The 18,749-nt window shown below is 39.1% G+C and overlaps 1 protein-coding gene across 4 annotated transcripts in view; it reads right to left on the bottom strand.

The window, feature by feature from the left end:
* LOC148655633 (sodium/potassium-transporting ATPase subunit beta-1-interacting protein 3-like) overlaps nt 1-17,119 on the bottom strand; it is a 158,980-nt gene extending 141,861 nt beyond the window's left edge. Inside the window, exon 1 of one of the 4 annotated variants that reach the window (XM_088642348.1) lies at nt 16,289-17,119. In XM_088642348.1, coding sequence (XP_088498474.1) covers nt 16,289-16,342 — 54 coding nt within the window. In that variant the 5' untranslated portion in view covers nt 16,343-17,119. The remainder of the gene's footprint in view (nt 1-16,288) is intronic. The other 3 variants (XM_088642351.1, XM_088642349.1, XM_088642350.1) reach the window with 3 other exon arrangements.
* Nucleotides 17,120-18,749: the final 1,630 nt, after the last annotated feature.

Consider the following 18,749-nt stretch of genomic DNA (forward strand, 5'->3'; position numbering starts at 1 on the left):
CGAGGCAAATGGTACAGCCCTCTGGGGCACCTCAGTTCATTTAGCACAAGCCTGGTGTGCAGAAGAGCAGCTAGCGCTCACCGATGAGCTCATCCATCACTCGAACATGAACCGTAAGAGAGTGACTCCGACAGCCCTTTCTGTCAGAGCGTCCATCACAGGAAAAATGCAGGCTGACAGGAATATTGAGCTAATCAAGGCAGATTGCTAGCAAAGCGAGAATATTGAAAGCTGCCCACAAAACAGACAAGCAGTCAAGATAAATTTTAAACAAACAACAAATGTGTCACAGGACTGGATCCCAAAATACAGTATCCCATTTCTAAGCCTGAATTATGTACGTCCAATGTGCAGGGTAGGTTTTTGATGAACATGATTGCTTTGCTTTCTGACGGAATCCGGGGGAATATTGTCACAGGCAAGACAAACAATTCACAAATCAGTCTTTTTGTCTTAAAGACAAAGAGTATCAGGGAGCAGGTTTGCTAGCAGCATATATACTGCCGAGGCTTTGAATAACCATGCTACAGATTTTCACAACTGAAGGATCTACGGGAAACACATACTGTATATACAGTATGAGCATAAGCCTGTTGCTGGCATTATTATGTGATAATTCAAGAATAGATTGACTTATTCTTAACAGATGTTGCCCTCATACGGCTTGATTATACTGTAACTGATGTCCGATTTCTTTGGATTCCTCTTTATATGTTCAGAATATTAATTCATCACATACTCTCATCAGTACAGATAATCTAGAGTATGTACTAGGCTTGGGCATACTCAGTGTGGATTTACAAATCATAGGTATTAACTAACTTGTTAGAGATGTTTGAATAATTATCAGTAAAAATAAATATGGTGTTAACATATCTTTTAACCGTAAAAAATAGCTATGACACTTATGAAATGGTGTAGATGTATAGAAAGCTTTTGATAAATTTCCTCACAAAGGAATAATTCTATAATCTCATGTGGTATACATTTAGGAGAATCCATGAGTTTGGATGGAGAATTGATTAATATAAAACAAGAGAGTACAGGTGTACGCTCAAATTGGAGTCATATTTTTTTGGTCATAGGATTGTTAAAGCAGGGATGCACTTTTCTGTGTTTGGGAGATGAGTATAGGATTGTGAATACAAAATTCTAAATAACTTTGTAACTAAATAACTTGTCCCAAACTCTGTAGACAGATCTGACAACATGCTGACTGTGATTCAGTTGATTTGTTGAAATCATAACCGTAAGTAAGTGATGCTCGATCGGAAAAAGTGTGTGCAAGAGCTGTCAACGAGAGAAAATACAGTAATAGGGTCGCGGGGGAGCTGGAGTCTATCCTGGCAAGCAACGGGCGCAAGGCAGGATACACCCCGGACAGAACACCTGTCCATCCCAGGGCAGACGGACAGAAACACAGACACACGCTCACACCAGGACCAGTTTTTCCAGAAACCAATTAACCTACCAGTATGTTTTCGGACTGTGGGAGGAAACCAGAGCGCCTGAAGGAAACCCACATGAACATGGGGAGAATATACAGCCTCCACACAGTTAGCACTCCAGGCCCAGAATAGAAATCAGGGACACGTATGCAGGGCAGCAACGCCACCATGCCACCCAGTACAATAATGAAGTATAGGATTATCTGAGATGCTTCATTACTGTGTAATTATCATTTTTGTCAAGCATGCATCTAAGATGCTCCACATTCATGGAAATTGTATTTGATTAAAATCGCCATAAATCAGTTCAATAGAAGAAGCACAATGTGACACATCTTCCTTTACAACAGCATGATGTCTTCATCAGCATTTCTTACCATTAATGAAGGTAATGAGGGGCAGCAGAAAAATGCTTTGTAAATGTAAATACATTTGAAGACAGGCACCCTTGATATTTCTGAAATGTTAAGTCCTTTATGTGGACAACCACTAAAACCACAGCTCTCAGTCATTAATGTCAGCGATGCAGAGTCGATTCTGGTATCGTCAGCAAACTAGTCAAATTTGCAGACAACATGAAAATAGGGGGATTAAGACACACTGTGGTGGCAGTAAATGTAATTAAAAAAGACTTCCATTAAATTCAAGCATGGGAAAGCACATGGCAAATGATGTTCACTGCAAAATATTCCATGTAGCAAAAGCCAAATAGTTTGTTTATACCTCAGTTTCTTCTAGAGAGTGTGTGGAAGCAATAAAAATAAATAAAATGTTAGGATATATTGTTAAAAGTAAAAGAATATTAATCAATGAATCTTATATTACAATTAAAATGTGCTAATGACGCTAATAATAAAGAATAGTGTACATTTGACAAAAAAATTGCATATTTTACAAACAGGACGCTGCTGCTCTTGAGTTAGTGCAGAGAAAATAAATCTGATACATTTTATGGATTAAAGAAAAGTCCTACCCTGGCTGGCTAAAAACAGCATGCATTTTGCTAGTCTTGTACAAGCAAAATTGTGACGAATCTTTATCCAGATCGAGTTATTCAGATCCAAAGACATGGGCACAGTCAACTCACTGAACCTCTTTAGAATCCACAGTGAAACACAAACCTATATGAGGACACACACCAATCTATGTGGAAGTAGTGGAAGAAACCGAGGTTGTGGGAGTGTGGAACAAGCAACCCTGCCATGTTGCTGAAGCCGGTACTCTGGCTTCTTTCAAGCAGCAGCTGAATAAGTTGCGTTATTACGCGGGGGGCGTGCCCAGTGTGGAGGCGGAGCCCTGGAGGAAGGGACGACGCCCCGCCTTTGTAGTCCCAGCTGTCCCGGCTTCTAGACAACAAGCCAGAACCGGGCAGGTCCTATAAAGACACACTGGACACACCCCGAAGGGACGAGCAGGGCCACCCCCTGGAACGGTAGTATTTTTCCACCAACAGTCCTGAAGGGGGGTTTGCACCCGCGTAATCCGCCCCAATTCCAGAAACAGGTTTTAAATCCCCCAGTGTGTTGTGTATATTGTATTATGCATTTACCTTGTAATTTGCACTATCTGCACTTTGCACTACGTGTATCCTGTCTACAATGTCTATGTCAGTGTCCTGTCTGTCCTGCCTGTATCTGTACCGTGGACAAGCAGGAACGGTATTTTGTTCCACTATATACTTGTATAGGGCTGGAATGACAAATAAACGTGAACTTGAACTTGTAAGGCGATCTTTTTCTTTTTGCCTGTCCCGTCACATATCTTCCCCAGGGCAGGCACACCTTTCTTGTTTTGTTTTTGCCTTACAAGTCCAACAAGTCCAGTCTGGTCACTGCTGTGCTAGTAGTTCTTCTTTTTCCCAGGCTGGACCTGTTAAATAGGGTAGGCCCAGTCTGGAGGTCGTGATGCACAGCGGTACACCTTTCTTTTGTCCTTTTTGCTGGAATTTTCACCCTTTTTCTGTTATTTGTGGTCCCTGCTAACTTCACACTGGCTCTCCCGTCCCTCAGTTAGGGGCGTTGACCTTTTTACTGGTGCTCACCTAAATATTAGCTCCTAAATATCAAATGTGTTATATACTGTAGGCCAAGCGGCTTCTTCTTATATATAACAATTCTTACGTTTTTATATATTTCTAATGTTTATATCTTTGAACCATGTCTTCTCATTTTTAGTCTCTGACTTAACCAGTGTTTAGAATGAAGACAAATACCTTGAAGAAAAGAAAATGGCTTTTGAACACTACGTTCTTTCTAAGGAGTGAATTCTAGGGGTAATTTTCCAAATATGAGCAAAAGCCATTTGCAACCTCAAAAAACCGCATGATCCGCTGCAAGGAAAGTTTAAGATTGTGATGTACAGTGCACACTGCCATGCAAAATGCAAAGCATGGTAACTTGCAGAATAGGAAATAATTGTGTATTGGTATTGTCAGTGTGCCCATTCTTTGATGAGAAACAACTCAGACAATAGCCTCATTGTAAACCCATGGCTGTTTCGTTTGGCAGTTTCAGTTTAGTTATGGTTTTTCTCTCTCTGTTATGCAGAGTCATGAGTTTAGTTGCTCGGCAAACACATACAGTAGCCTGTGTCTTGCAGGCATGATTCACTCACAGCTGTGAACAGTCTCTCTGAGACACCACCTGTGCTGTTTGAACCCTCTGTTGCAGATGAAAATAGACTTTAATGTTACTAGGGAATTGCCTTAATTTTGTGAGGGATTTCAAAACACATAAAAATGTTTTTATTTTTCTTGGTTTGGAGTTTCATTGGAATGATCAGTAGAAATCAGTTTGTTCAATATTATATTCTTTTTGAATTAACTGATTATTTATTAACCTCTCAGTCCAAAATTGTTGGCATGCGTTCCTTGATTATCAAAAATGTCTATTTCTCTGAAATGGTTTTCATAAGTATTGAAAAAGTGGACAGAATCTACAATACTTACTGGAAAAGGTACCTGAAAAAAATATTTTCAATTAAAAAAAAATGTATTTCCACATCATTGACTCATTTTACCATGATAATACCAGATAATACAAATATTTTAACAGTTGCAGATGTTCCACAGACATTAAATGAATCATATACAGTATTACCATAGAAAATGCCTGCTGAGAGTTTGAAATTATTATTTTTTAATTTTACGGCAATAGAAGTTCCATTTTTTATGCATTAAAAAAATAAGTATATGTTGCATTTAAAAGAAGTATATGATAAACCAAGCCCTGGGCTCAGTTCCTGGGGTGCTATTTGCCTGGAGTTTGTGTTCTTCCCAGGTTTCTGTGGGTTTCCTCTGGGTGTTCCCGTTTCCTCCCTCATTCCAAAGACATACTGGTAGGTTACCTGGCTTCAGGGAAACTTGGGCCTGGTGTGAATGTCTCTGTGTGTGCCCAGCAATGGACTGGCATTCTGTCCAGGGTGTATCCTGCCTTGCATCCAACACTGCCTGGCTTAGGCTCCAGGCCTCTGTGACCCCGAACTGGATAAGCGGTTATGAAAAGTGATAAATCAATCAGACTTAGGTTAGGGAGCACCTAAACATTGCTCCTCCTAATGTCGCCATAACTGTGACTTCCAACTACAGCTTTTAAACGAGTGTTAATTTAATTCAAACAGAATATCGCAGTATAAAAGGGAACTGTGCAGTTTTCCACTAACATTGTTGTGGTTTTGCTTGCCATATCACAACAAATATTTCTGGCATGTTCCGATTAGCTAAAACAAAATCATCCGGGTGCCAAAACTGATTGCATTTAGAATCTTTCACCATAATAAGGTTTTTTTGGGGGGTTTACCCACAGCCTTGCACTTCGGAGCAAGTTCTATTTAAAAAAAATAAGAAACTGGAACACTTCAGGTCAACTGCATTCTGGGCCCTGTGTTTCAAGACTGTCCAGAAAGGAGAAAAAAAGAACATATACCCAAAACCGATGAGGTGCTGACCAGTAAAAATTAATATTGCTATCAAGACTGCGCATCTTATTACTTTTAAAAATATCCTTCAGCATAGAAACCAAGAAAAAGAACCTCAGACAGAATACAAAACAGCCATTGATCCCTCCTGATATCTAAAACTGAATAGTAAAGCACAATTTAAAAACTAGCATGCTGCAAAGAGAAATGCTGATGTTACATGATGTACAAACACTGCAAACATTACCTGGTAAACAAAACCATGCAAGGTCAGGTAAAACCCAGAAGAACCTGATAAAAATGTCAAATATAACTTAAGACTCTAGGAAACAGAATATGCACAGTTAAAGGTATTAAAATCACATCAAAACTTTGCTTTAGGTTCACCCTGTACAAGAACAAAATCTCACAACCCTATTTTCGTAAGTGGGATTAATGGGTTTATGCCAAAAAATACTGCAAATTTTGATTTGCTGGAATCTCTGAACAACAATCCTGACAGGTTTTTAAGATATGGTGTCGACAAACATGATAGAGTGAGTAACCTCTACTGGCCTGGAACTTTCTTGATGTGTTCTTCATTGAGTAATATACTGTACTATCTAATTTTTGCCATTCAGTGTTAGATTTATCAGGCTATTTTTACTTTTCCATTTGTCTTGCAATCTGGCCATCTGAGGCCAGTTCATCAGTCAAGAAGTTATTTTTAACCAATAAAAAATGTGCCTTTGACAGGTCATTTAAATGACTGATCTGTAGCTCTTTCATCACCAAAGGCGCAGATTTTCTCTGTCATTAAAATATAATTAGACTGGTACACAATAGGTGTGTCTGACATGGTGTGACTGAGACCATTACTTAAAAAATCTTGATTGATGATTCAGCAGAAAGAATGACCTTAATAAAACCATTTAATAATGTCACATCATGCGCCTGTATTTCTGTAATTATGGAGGATTTCAAAGAGAAAAGTCTAACAGTTTGTAATGTGTTTAATACACGTAAAAACATCTCAACAAAAATACTGTTTCCACTATGAAAAGCTAGGTATCACAGTTAAGGCCTTCAGAAAATACAGCTCTGTTTACAAAACCCACTTTCTGGTAAAAACAAATAAATGTTGTAGAAATTAAAAGCCAGATCACTGCAAACTGGTGGCTCTGTGGCTAAGGATCTGTGCCTGTGGCTAGAAGGTTGCCGGTTCAAATCCCACAGCTGACAGAGGAATCCTACTCTGTGGGGCTCCTGCCCAAGGCCCTTAACCCCCACTGCTCCAGGGGTGCTGTCCAATGGCAGACCCTGTGCTCTGACCCCAGGCTCTCTCCCTGTCTGTGTGTCTCATGGAGAGCAAGCTGGGGTATGTGAAAAGATAATTCCTAATGCAAGAAATTGTAAAGGGTTAATAAAGTGATGTTATATTATATCAAACGTAGTATAACATCAGAACCCAACAGCTATTAGACCTTGCATATGCAAAGCTTAGCAATGGATGTGGGGTTGAACACAAGTGCACTGGCACTAACTACTGCCTTTGTTAGTTCAGTAGTTAGAAAGTCTTTTCATTTGCAATTTACACCTGCAGATTCAGAACCTGATATTTGCAGATTCATATTTGCATACTTATGAGGAAGTAGTAATAGGTTTCTTCCATGCTGAATGCTGAACAGAGAAGAAAGAAAACACAACGTTTCAGCTGTGGGAGCCTGCTTATCTGCATTATGTTGACTATATGGGTTCTCTTAAACAAGGGTGAGTGGGGACCTGTGTCAATGTACTGTACCAGTTGAAGTGAGTGCAGGCTGACGGACTTCTTGAGTGGCTCAGGCGAAAAGTGGATCCGAAGAAGCCAGGATGACCTCCGCCTTTGGGGGTTATGATAGGGGGTCGTGTTGCGACCCACATTCCCCGAGCCCTGCTATCAGCCACACTGCAGCCAAGCACACTCAACTGGACAGAGAGGGAATCGCTTCTCCTTCTGCGGCGCTGAGCCTCAGGCCTTATCCTAAACTTGGGAAATTCATTTGGCAATATTGCTTCACAGCCTTCACCAATAAAAAGGAAAGAGATACCATAAAAGTAAATAAAATAAATACAACATGAAATCTGAGAATTCTTATCTTGTTTATCTTGTAAAACATGGCTGCTCCCCCTTCTGCTATAGCTACACACCCCGCTATTAAGGAGGTAATTTCAATTACATTATCTGTAATATATCCCGTTATCTGTTCTGTCTTTTCAATCATCAGGTTTTTTATAGAGCTCAAAGATTTTATAGACCTGCGGACTGCGCTGCCTGTGACATGTTCAGAGGCGAGCAGCTCAGAGGCAGGAGGATCAGAGGTGTCTGCCTCCTCTTCCTCACTTGTCACAGGAAGGGTATTCCTAATTGGGCGGGTATAAGGAACATTTCTGGAGATTCTAAATACGATGCTGAATATTAGAAAGAGAAAACAGTTTCTTTTCAAGAAGAAGGCAGCTGCATTTCAGAATCAGTCTGTTCTCTTCTTTCTACTTTGTAGCATGGTATGGTATTAATCATTGATAACGTTCAAGGAAAAACCACTTGTATGGCTCCTCTTCCGCAACATGAAATCTGCAAATTGCCTCTGTGCCAGCTGTCATGCACTCAGCACTCAGCAAACATAAACACCTGTTCATGATCTCAATCTCTGAAGTAGAGAGGAAAGACAGCTCTGTAACAAAGGCAGGTCAATTCCATTATACCACTGATGTTCTGCACTTGCAACCTTTAAAACAAATTGCAGACTGAAATGTACCTCTTTAAATAAAACATTCTGTATCATTACATATGTATTAGTTAAAAATATCGTTAACATAAAAGAATATATCAATGTACAATTTATATATTTGTTATTATATGAATTATACACTTGGGCAGAAGTATTAACCAAAGAGAATGATTAATTATTATATGCACTAATAATGTTTCTTAATCAGACAATATTTCAAATATAGGACAATATTTTAAAGAACTGTATTTGTATTTATTAATTTTCAATATCAAATTCCAGGATCAACAGGAAGTTATTTTTAATTAAGTCCTTTTGTGCCCTGGAGCCCTGTATCTAATACAAGGTTCACTGTAACATATTTTAAATGTTTATAGAACTTCAATTCACAGTATCACCTAGAAGTTCCAGTGAGGTGTAAACTATTTCTTTTCTCCTCTTTGTCAGCTGTGGCTTTAACAGCTTGCACAAAAACACACAGATTTTATAAAACTTGGAAGCGTTTGATATTTTTTAAATGCGCCACTTTGCTTCAGCTAGACACGTGTCCTTATAAACTGATAATGCATCTTCAGCGTTCAACCCCCTGTGCTTTCTGTTAAAAGTGACCATTAAAATTAAAAATATGCCTTTGTGGAATTCGTTGGAAGCCTCTATCTTTGTCCTGTTTGGAACAGCCCTGAGGTCTAATATTTTCCATTCCCCTGCGGAAAACAGCCAGCCACTAATCTGTGAAACCAGCTAATGAGGCACATCTCAAAGAATTTATCATGCAGCAAAGTGGTGTTAAAAAGTTTTAAAAGTCTGAGGGAATGCCCCTAACATAAAACTATCACTCCTGTCATTAGTGTGACCAGACCCATAAAATGTGTGCCCTAATATAGTGGTTACCAAGATATACTTCAAGGATTTCTTTGTCAAGCAAACTCACCCTCAACGTGAAATAGTGGATATATTTCGAATTAAATCAATAGATTAGAAAGCTGGGCAGCACTGTGACGCAGTGGTTAGCATTGCTGCCTTGCAGGTCTGGAGTTTGAGTCCAGTCGTGGGGTGTTATTTGCACGGAGTTTATATGTCCCCCCTGTGTCTGTGTGGGCTTCCTCCAGGTGCTCTGGTGTCCTCCCACACAGTCTAAGGACAGGTTAAGCCGCGGTGTCTGTGTGTGGCCTGCGACGGACTGGCGTCCCATCCAGGGTGTACCCTGCCTTGTGCCCATTGCTTGCTGGGATAGGCTCGGGACCCTCCACATCCCTGTATTGGATGTCATATAGAAAATGGACGGTTGGATGGATTAGATAGCCATCTGAAATGTGCAAGCAATATAGAATTCAAAGTAATTAACAGGCCATTTGAAATTACACCCCCCAGAAAGCTCAGGTGTTAAACCTAATACAAATTCTCCCTGGAGAAATCCCCTCTATTGTCAGTATCCTGCAAATGTTTTTGAAAAGCACCTCAGCTGAATGGAGAACGACGATGTCCCTTGGGTTCTATTGATTCACTGAAGCTAATTACTCTGACTTGAATAGATTCCAACCAATCATCTGCCACACGGTCGCTTCTCATGGTGGAAAAAAGGTAAGTGGCCTTAAATATTAAAGCCTTAGTTCTCTTCAAGGGGATTTCAGTATAGTGAGTATTATCATATATCATATGAAGCGTATATTCAAAATATAAGAAAAAAATAAAGAAATCCCAAATTGCTGTTGTGCTTTCATAATGAACATTCACAAACAGAACAGACAAATCCAGAGACTGGTTGGGAATGCAATACGGTGCTGTATGTTTACAGCTAATTTAATTTTAAATTAGAATAGGCTCTCCTAACATAAAACATTCCCTCAAATGATTTTTTTACGTTTTAAAAACCTGAGCAAGATGTGGAAGAATTGATGATTGACGTCCTAGCTAGGTATCCTGTTTGTGGGCAGCTCTTAAACTGAATTCTGACAGTTGAGCAGACTGAAGCTTCATCTTTCCAGCAGGAGGTAGACTGGTTCACAACCCTCCCAACAGCAACAGATAGGCAAAGTTCAAGTAAAATATAAAATATTAACTTTTGACAAGTAACAGCAGGCATTTCGAGAAGCCCGATACTCCTTCGTAGAGTGAGCCATTCTAGTGCTCATTTAAAGCAAGTCCTCTTCTGTCAGTTACAAAGAAGAAGCCTGTTATTGGCTTAGAGTCAGGGTCACCACAAGGTTAAATGGGTTAGCAAACAGTCTTCTGGTAGGGTCATGTGAGTCCAGGTTTAATAATTGTAATTAAGTGATTAAGACTTTCAAAACATGGTTAGTGGTTTATTCAATTCATTAACAAAGAAAGCTGGAACCAGGAGGCTGCAAATCGTAAGCAAGACATAGTTAGCTATTTTTATTTCTTCTTAAGGTATCAGCAGCATAACAGAGAACTCTATCTTTATACCCGTGGTGCACAGAATGCAGTTCTATTACTGTAATACATTATCACTCGGTTTATTCTGTACATTTTTTATTTCCTTGCAAAACAGACAACAGATGTTTTCCTTTGAAGATCTCAACTAACAAGAGCATCAAGGTCCGCCAGGGCCTTAAATTACACTACAAAATGAAGAGCCAAGGGAAAGAAAAAGATAAATCAGCATCGTGGCCTTAAAAAAATTCATTAAAAAAAGAATCGATGAGTTCTCCCGTATTTTACATTTCTTTCCATATTTCCAAGGGGTAAATCTCTTATTAAATGATTGCATCCATGTAGACACTCAGCTCACTTGTGTCCTGTATCCCCCTCACTCCTGTGCTTAAACAGCCATCCAAACGGGGGCTTGAAAGCGATCTGCTTCAGGTTTGACTGACATCCCACTCTAAAAATCCCCAATGATGATGCCATGTTAAATCGGACAAACTACACATTTAACACATCTGCCCACAGAGCTAGAAGCTAAATATAGGCCACGAAGAACTACATGATGAGGTGCAGTTGGGAGAGGATGCATGACATTCGCGGCCTAAGCGAACATGGAAACAGATGGCTCCGGCATCGTGCCATCTTGCCTGGTAAGAAGCCCTGAGGACCCTCAGAGCTCCCGATCTTGACAGCTGAAGAGCAGGTTCAAAAAGCACCAACAGGGATCCTCTACTGCAGGTGAAACTGATCCACACACACCTACAGTGGATTTTTCCCTTTAAGTCAGCTTTGGCAAGTTGAACTTTTGCTCGCTAATTGGTGACAGTCCTCGCGGTTTGGACTACTGTATCATCCTTATAACCAACTCACATTTAAATCTGTGGTATATTCCTCTTTGATAAAGAGCAGGGTTCATTCCTTGTCCCACGGGGTTGGTGTGTCTGCCTTTTCAAATTCTCTTTTTAAAGCAGCGGTATCTGAAAAGCTGGGAGGAATTTGTCAAATTTCTCCAATTAAGCCAATAACGAGCTTGTTTATTTTGTTAAGTACCAAGTTGGAGTGAAACATGCAGACATACAGGCCCTCCAGGACCATGATTGGACAGCTATGCTTTAAACATTTAGATGAAAAACTCCACAGTCACAGCGAGTGTAGAGCTCTTTCAATTACGTTGTCTAGAAATATTGCAAACATGATTCGTCTGGGTAGCCCTGCTAAATTGAGGGTCTTCCAAATAGATGCTTTTTTTCAGTTAACTGAAACATTGCTCCTCTTCAAATTGATATACTACAGTCTGATACAATTAAAAGTGTCAACCGCTTGTGTTTTAAAAGCCTAATATAAAGAGCCAGAGGCCACAAAATTATCTATCCGTCTCTGTGAGTAATATAACAGATCTCAAACCACCCTATTCATTTTCATGAGCAGCAGTATGACATTAAAATGCTTCTTAGTCAGATTTATTAAGCAAAAAATAACATTACAATAAAACAGCATTTCCCAGGTCTGATTTACATTCTACCACATTTTTGTTCTTAAAACCCTCAAACAGGCAGCATAATTTGCTTATTGTGCTTGTTCACTACTAACATGGAATACATACATATAATACATCAATGCCCTATCGGTACTGTATGGTGTCCACACTATCTATACATTGGTTTCCTACTGTTTCGCCTAGCGCAGCTCTTGTATTCAACTTCCAGCTTGTTTTAGCCTAACTGCCATTTTTTTTTCACTGTAATTACATACAGTAGCTGTTCCTTGTACTTACTGTTTCTCATATAAATTTCATATACTGTAAATGTATGTCACCCTGGTGAAGGTCGTCCGCGAAATACAAAAAATAATAATAACAACGATGATAATAATAACAAATTCCAGTTGCAATCTTGTCCCAAGAAAGCAACAAAGCAAGTGATGTTTGGTGACAACTATCCGAGTTGTAGAGTTCAGAACAAAACAATATTTACGATATATCAGTTATCTCACAGCAGCAGCATGTTCAGTTGTTCAGTTCAGGTGTGCATGTTCAGTTGAAGGTGTGCGTTTTAAGGCGTTCGTTGGTGTTCAAGGGAACATTTGACCGTGAGGAATAAAGCAGCAGCTGACACAACAGAAGGTAAGGCCTTCACTTAGAAACCCGGGACTTTACACCGAACTGAGCTAAACCTGACTGCTCTACAACAACTGCTTTCACCGGACGATGCAGGAGATTTATTCTTTACATAAATGTAATATATCTACGGCTCCCGCTGGTATCAAAGTGTCACCTCACCCACTGTGTACAGTTAACTGTATATTTATGACCAGAAAGCACAGCTGCGCCTGTCCTGCCTTGCGGACATGGAACATCACCACTTCACAGGCTACCCAGCACAGTTCCATGGCTACAGTCACATTACTCAGAGTAAACCACCGAATAACAAGGGCTTTCAATTTCATTACAGCGGGAATGACAGAAGGCACAGAAGGCGAAAGACTCCTAACTGTATTAAAACTGATTTGTGAATAGCAGATTTTGTGCTTTGTTCAGTAAACATCTTGTGCTTCCCTTGTTATTCCGTATTAGCCATTAAGCTTTGTTAATTTTATTTTACACATTGCTAGCTTCAGCTGTATTGTTTTTCATGCATTGGTTAATAATACCCAGTAATGTATGGAAATTGTGTAGTTCTTCTAACCATGTTTAGATGGAGCACAGAACACATTTCCACATCAATGTTGCTATTCTGAAGGAGACCAGTGAAGGATAATGGAGACAGGATAGGTAACGCTGTAGTGTTACTCATGTCTGTTAGACCAAGATGATATCACTGTGTTATTTTAATAAAGGGTGTTTTTTGTTTTTCAATACGCCAGCATCTTTGAAGACAGGCAAAATCCAACAGAGATATTCCAGAGTGCTTAATCACGTCTATGTTTCATACATGTAACAAACATTATTCCCCCTTTACAAAGCATTTTCCACTATCTAAGTTTGTCTCACTTAAAAACAATGGTTAATCCTGATTAGTTTCTCAAAATTACTGTTTTTACTGACAGAACTTTCTCTTTCTTCAGAACTTAATACAACCTCAGTCCTGCATTTCCTTAACTGAAAAGAATGACATGAAAGTGACTGCAAAACATGTTTTGATTTTTTCAATACACAACCCAATTTTTACAATAATTAACTGAGAAGATCCATTAAATGGCCAAAAGGTTTTCATTTAAAAACATACTGTACATACTGGGCTGTAGTATATGTTCCTACTAAAACCGAAGTTACGTATTCCTTTTTGGTGTTAAAAGGACAAAATGTGAAGACAATATTTATATGTATAAGTTAATAAAATTGTCAAAGTCACAAAACCACAAAGGTGTGGCAAATCTTTACAGGGTCCATAGAATGTGGAGCTTAAAACAACCAGCATGAGAAGATTATAATAAAATGGGTTTCATTCCATTATGTGCACAATGTTCTGCACCAGATTACCACATTACTGGAGGTCACACACACTCTAAAGCAGTATTACACTTCATGTAAAGAAGAGACATTTTAAAAGGACTTCAATTCCTTTGTCCTAAGTTCATATGGCACTATATCCCTCTTCTGTTTTCTTACAGGAAAATGTCTCTTGTTTAATCTTTGAAAGAAACAGCATCTCATCTATGGGACGTGCAACATTAATCAGAAGGATCTTTTGTAACAAGTGTGGCTCTGGTTTTGAGATGTGCTTAAAAGATGTAGTTCTGAGATATTGAGTACCCACTGACATTGCTGGCTTCCAGACTCCAGGCTTTTCCAGGGTGAGCAACAAAACAATCATGCCAAAAGACTGTACATTCTAATCCTACATTAACATCAGCCCTATTCATGCTAGAAATCGCTTGAAACATGTTATCGTTATCAGACGTTTATGTCACATGGAATAGATGTTAAAGTCTACTTCAATGGATTAATGTAACGTGAGAATTTTAAACTGGAGTTAAGTACACAAACAACAAAATCCCGTTGCTCTGTAAAGCCCAAGACATGAAATCTTTCTCCGTATTGTTTCAAAACCAGCAAAAGGTTCTATATGATAATAGTTCATATTCACATTTTTAAAGCGCTTTCTGTCTCAAAGGATGCCAAAGTACTTTACATTTGGAGAATAACTATTTCATCCACCTCGTGGTGCAATCCATTAGAATAAAGCATAGAATACGATTCTTAATACTTCAGCCAGCATTTTAATATTAATTAACTGAACAAGATGTCATGGTCATTAAATATCTATTTATATTTTACCTAGATAATAAAAGCGCCAAATAGTGTTTGAATACGTGAAGAATTTCTCGTGTTGCACATTCACAAAGAAATCACCTCTGTAAAAAAAAGCCATTACTCTACACAAAAATCAAGTTCATGAAAGTATTCCTCCCTATACTGGGAGAAAAAACAAACACATTTTACGCTGCCCAGTAGCATCTACGACTTCAATTAACAGATTTAACATTTGTGAAACGGGAAGTAAATATTTCTGATTCATTTGCAAGAGAACCATGAAAGAGTATTTAAATATTCTAAAATACATTAATTTGGAAAACTTGATTCTAGTAATTCTGTTGCTTAGCCAATGAAAGCTTCCGATAACCAATATCTCTCTACAGGATAGATGATGATGGCTATCATTCTTCCTGCAACTTAAAAAGAATGACCATCCTAGAAGATTTCACTCTGTGTTTGATCTTTTTTTTAAATATCGAAAACCATTTCCTCTTAACGAAGATCAGCGTTATATTATTGCAATTTAAATAGCTTATTTATTCCACTAAACCCAAAGCAGATCGCCGCTCATTGACCAAAAAGCACGGATTCCACATTGTACACTGTACATCAATCACTGTACTATACAGTACCTAACGGTCGCAATGTAAACAAAGGAACCACGATTAAATATTCTACCTGCAACTGATCGCTTTGCCTTCAAACACTGGTCCATAGTGTTGGTAATAAAGTGTGTGTGGCTGTAAAAACTCATCTCTTAAAAGCACATGAGGTATCTTTGTTTTGCGAGTTTCTCTTTGTTACAGCTACTGTACATCTGGACCTATTGTATACATTGCTAAAACTGAAATCACAGGCGCCTTCCACGGCGATTTCGATATTCAGTGCCGTCAAAAAGAAAAAGGGCAGATTATTAACCGCGCTTCGCATTATTCACAGAAAAAAATCACCCTGACTTGATCCGTTACACTTTGGTTTTGATAAGAGCAGTCATATTTACCACAACTCCGATCACTCTCAGACAGCAGCACTGCAAGGACCCAGCTGTGCTAATAAAATAGTTTAATTTTGCATAGAAGGTTTACTGTTAATTAGCAAGACACGACGAACGTATTAAGTTACAATGATCACCGCTTGCACTGCATATTGAAAACATAGTCCATAAGAAACAAAGAAATAATACTTCTGGGGGAAAAAAACGCCATAAAGTTGTTTTCGCCTTATGCACAAAGATACAGGAAGCGAGAGATCCGCTCTATACAGTATATGACTGCCCTTTATTTTCCCAAAGAGCGCCGTTATCTTTCACTGATGTGAACTGCGCTGTACCACAAAGATAAGCTTTCAAGCTCTTCATCTGCCTCTTTGCTATAATCAAATATGGACTATTGTGTATAGTGTCTGTTTTTAAAAAAATAATAATTGTGTATAGCCAATCCCTAGGAATGGGTCGTATGTTTACGATCGCTGGACGAACATCTTGTGGATTTGCACATGTAAGAATGAGAAAACAAAAACGCAGTCTTACTCACCAGCTGGAAAGTGCATAGGAAGATCAGCGCGCATCGTCCGGTGCAACAACTCATTTTCACTAACGTAATAAAAGCAAGACTTCGGTCTATAAGGATAGTCCACCCTGGTTGATGGGAAGCAGTTTTCCCCCTAAGTGGTCCGATGCCCAATCGGATTTAAACAGGAATCACAGGGATAAAGGCTTGGGATACTCCATGTACATTCAGCACATTCAGAAGTTTAAAAAAAATGTTTAATGTAATCCAGTAAATATGTTCGGGCGAATCAGAATTTTCTCTGTGTGCATCTCTTTGCAGATTGTTAGGGGTCTTTTTTCCCCAAGTTGTTTTTTTTTTCCCCCTCCTGGCTTCCACCCTCCCCAAGTCGATCCAGCCGGTAATTCAAGCTCCGTTGTGCTGAGCTGGGGTTAGTGGGGAGCTCGCGTCTCTGCAGAGACCCTTGAATGGCCTTGATGAATTTCAGGAGAGCGCGCCTGACGCCTATGTGGGAGTGACTCTGCTCACCCGAAAGAACCTGAGCACAATGGAGGTCCGTGATTTCACACCAAGCAACGCTTCAGAAGAGAAAAAAAACGGATTGCATTTTAAATGGACTAAGTTTACGTCAAAAACGCCTTCAAACGAACCGCGACAAAGCAAGAGTAGTTGTCAAAGCCCAGCCGTGACGACAGACGCGGTCTGGTAGGAAGACCGCCTCGGCAGAGGCGCGGATGTGTTGTGCCGGTTCGGGCTGTTCACTTTGCGAAAGTCAGACACGTTTGGTTGAAAAGTGTTTGAACCGCACATCACAATCTTACAGTCTCAGACTGGGAATTGGAGGGTGTATGTTGCCGAATGCCACACATTTGTTCTGTGTTTTACAACACACTTTAGTTGTGTCGTCCATCGTTTGCAAAGCATCTTGAACCCAAGTGCGTGCTTTATTGAAGTGACTGAGGTAGAAACATAGTCAGAACATTGCATTTCCTGCCTATGTGCACCCCTGGTTTGTGAATACATTTTCCTTTTAAACAAAATGTATCAATATTGACATGGACTAAATTCAGTTTTAGAAACTGATAAACTGAAAAGGTGTTTCAGGTTGCCAGAGAAATGTTCACAAGCGCAATGCGATATACAAAATTACATCTTCAAAAGTCTACTTAGCTACTGTTTCTCTGCATGCTTTTAAAAAAATACCTCCTGCTTTTATGTGACATCACGTCGTTCATTTATTTATATTCTCCCAAAATTACATTAAATCTGGTAGCACATATTGTGAAGCCTGACAGTTTTATAGCCCTTCTATATTCTGCTGATAAGATATTCATATAAAATCTTACCTTGAAAAGGGACAAGTAAAGACATGTTTCCTAAAAGCTTTTTTGTAGTGGGGATGGTTGTGCTTGGATAATCTTCTTCAAGACTAGGAAAATGTGAAAATGCATAAATCTTTAAGGTTTATGAAGTATACACATAAAGCAACATTTTAAGCTTTTAGCTCCAGAAAAAAAAGGAATACAAGATGAAAGGTACCTAGAAGACTACAAATACGGTGTATTTGTTACAGTTAAACAAGCAGATGGTAAAGTTCTAGAGAGACTGCTTTTCTGGTGCATGGACCAGAGATAGGGTAAAGGCATTATGTCATTTCAATATGATGCTCAACACTGCTGAAGATTGCTTGTGAAAGTTTTGTTCTTCGTAGATCCGAAAAGCATAAGAACTGTAACCAACAAGAGGAATGCTTATTTGGTGGCCACTGTAATTGATTTGTAGATCATATCAGCCTGTTTCATGAAAGAAGCCAGGGTAAGACTCCAGAAATATGGCCAGTGAGCTACAGTAGCTCCCACTTCTCTTAATTAACCCTTTGCTTCAGCAAACTTAAGCATGCAACCCAACAAAACACAAATCAATACCATCAAAAAGAAGAATCACCGATCTTAAAATAATGAGTTGCAGGTCCCCTGATCACGTCCTGCACAGTGATGGCCTTGACAACAGTATGGAAAAGAAGAACGTAACCAGCATAAACGAGCTCTGGAAGGCTCAAATACTCAGTAGTAATATGGCACATACAAATGTCTTTTGTCTTCCTTCTTCCTTCTTCCAGTATTACAGTGAGTCAGGTACTCCAATAATGTGGGGTAGTCTGTGATTGTTTTTTTTGTGTGAATTGTTTGAGTAAAACATGCAGCTATTGAAGACTGTTCAATATGAAACAGAGGATCTGGTTTCTTTATAGTGGTACATCCGTTTTATGTGAGAATTCAAGATTGCCTGTTTATCCCATTTTAATTAATTAATCAATTTTTGATTAGTTAATCAATTAATTGATTTTGTAATTGTTAGATAGATACGTTATTAATCCCGTGAGGGAAATTGCAGTACAACAGCAGCTTAACACAGACAACACAGCCACAGTGTAACAAATGATACAATAAGAATAATACAACACATACAATACAATCAGTACAGT

Source organism: Lepisosteus platostomus, chromosome 8, assembly GCF_059453375.1.
Source record: "Lepisosteus platostomus isolate fLepPlt1 chromosome 8, fLepPlt1.hap1, whole genome shotgun sequence".
In the NCBI taxonomy this organism is placed as follows: domain Eukaryota; kingdom Metazoa; phylum Chordata; class Actinopteri; order Semionotiformes; family Lepisosteidae; genus Lepisosteus; species Lepisosteus platostomus.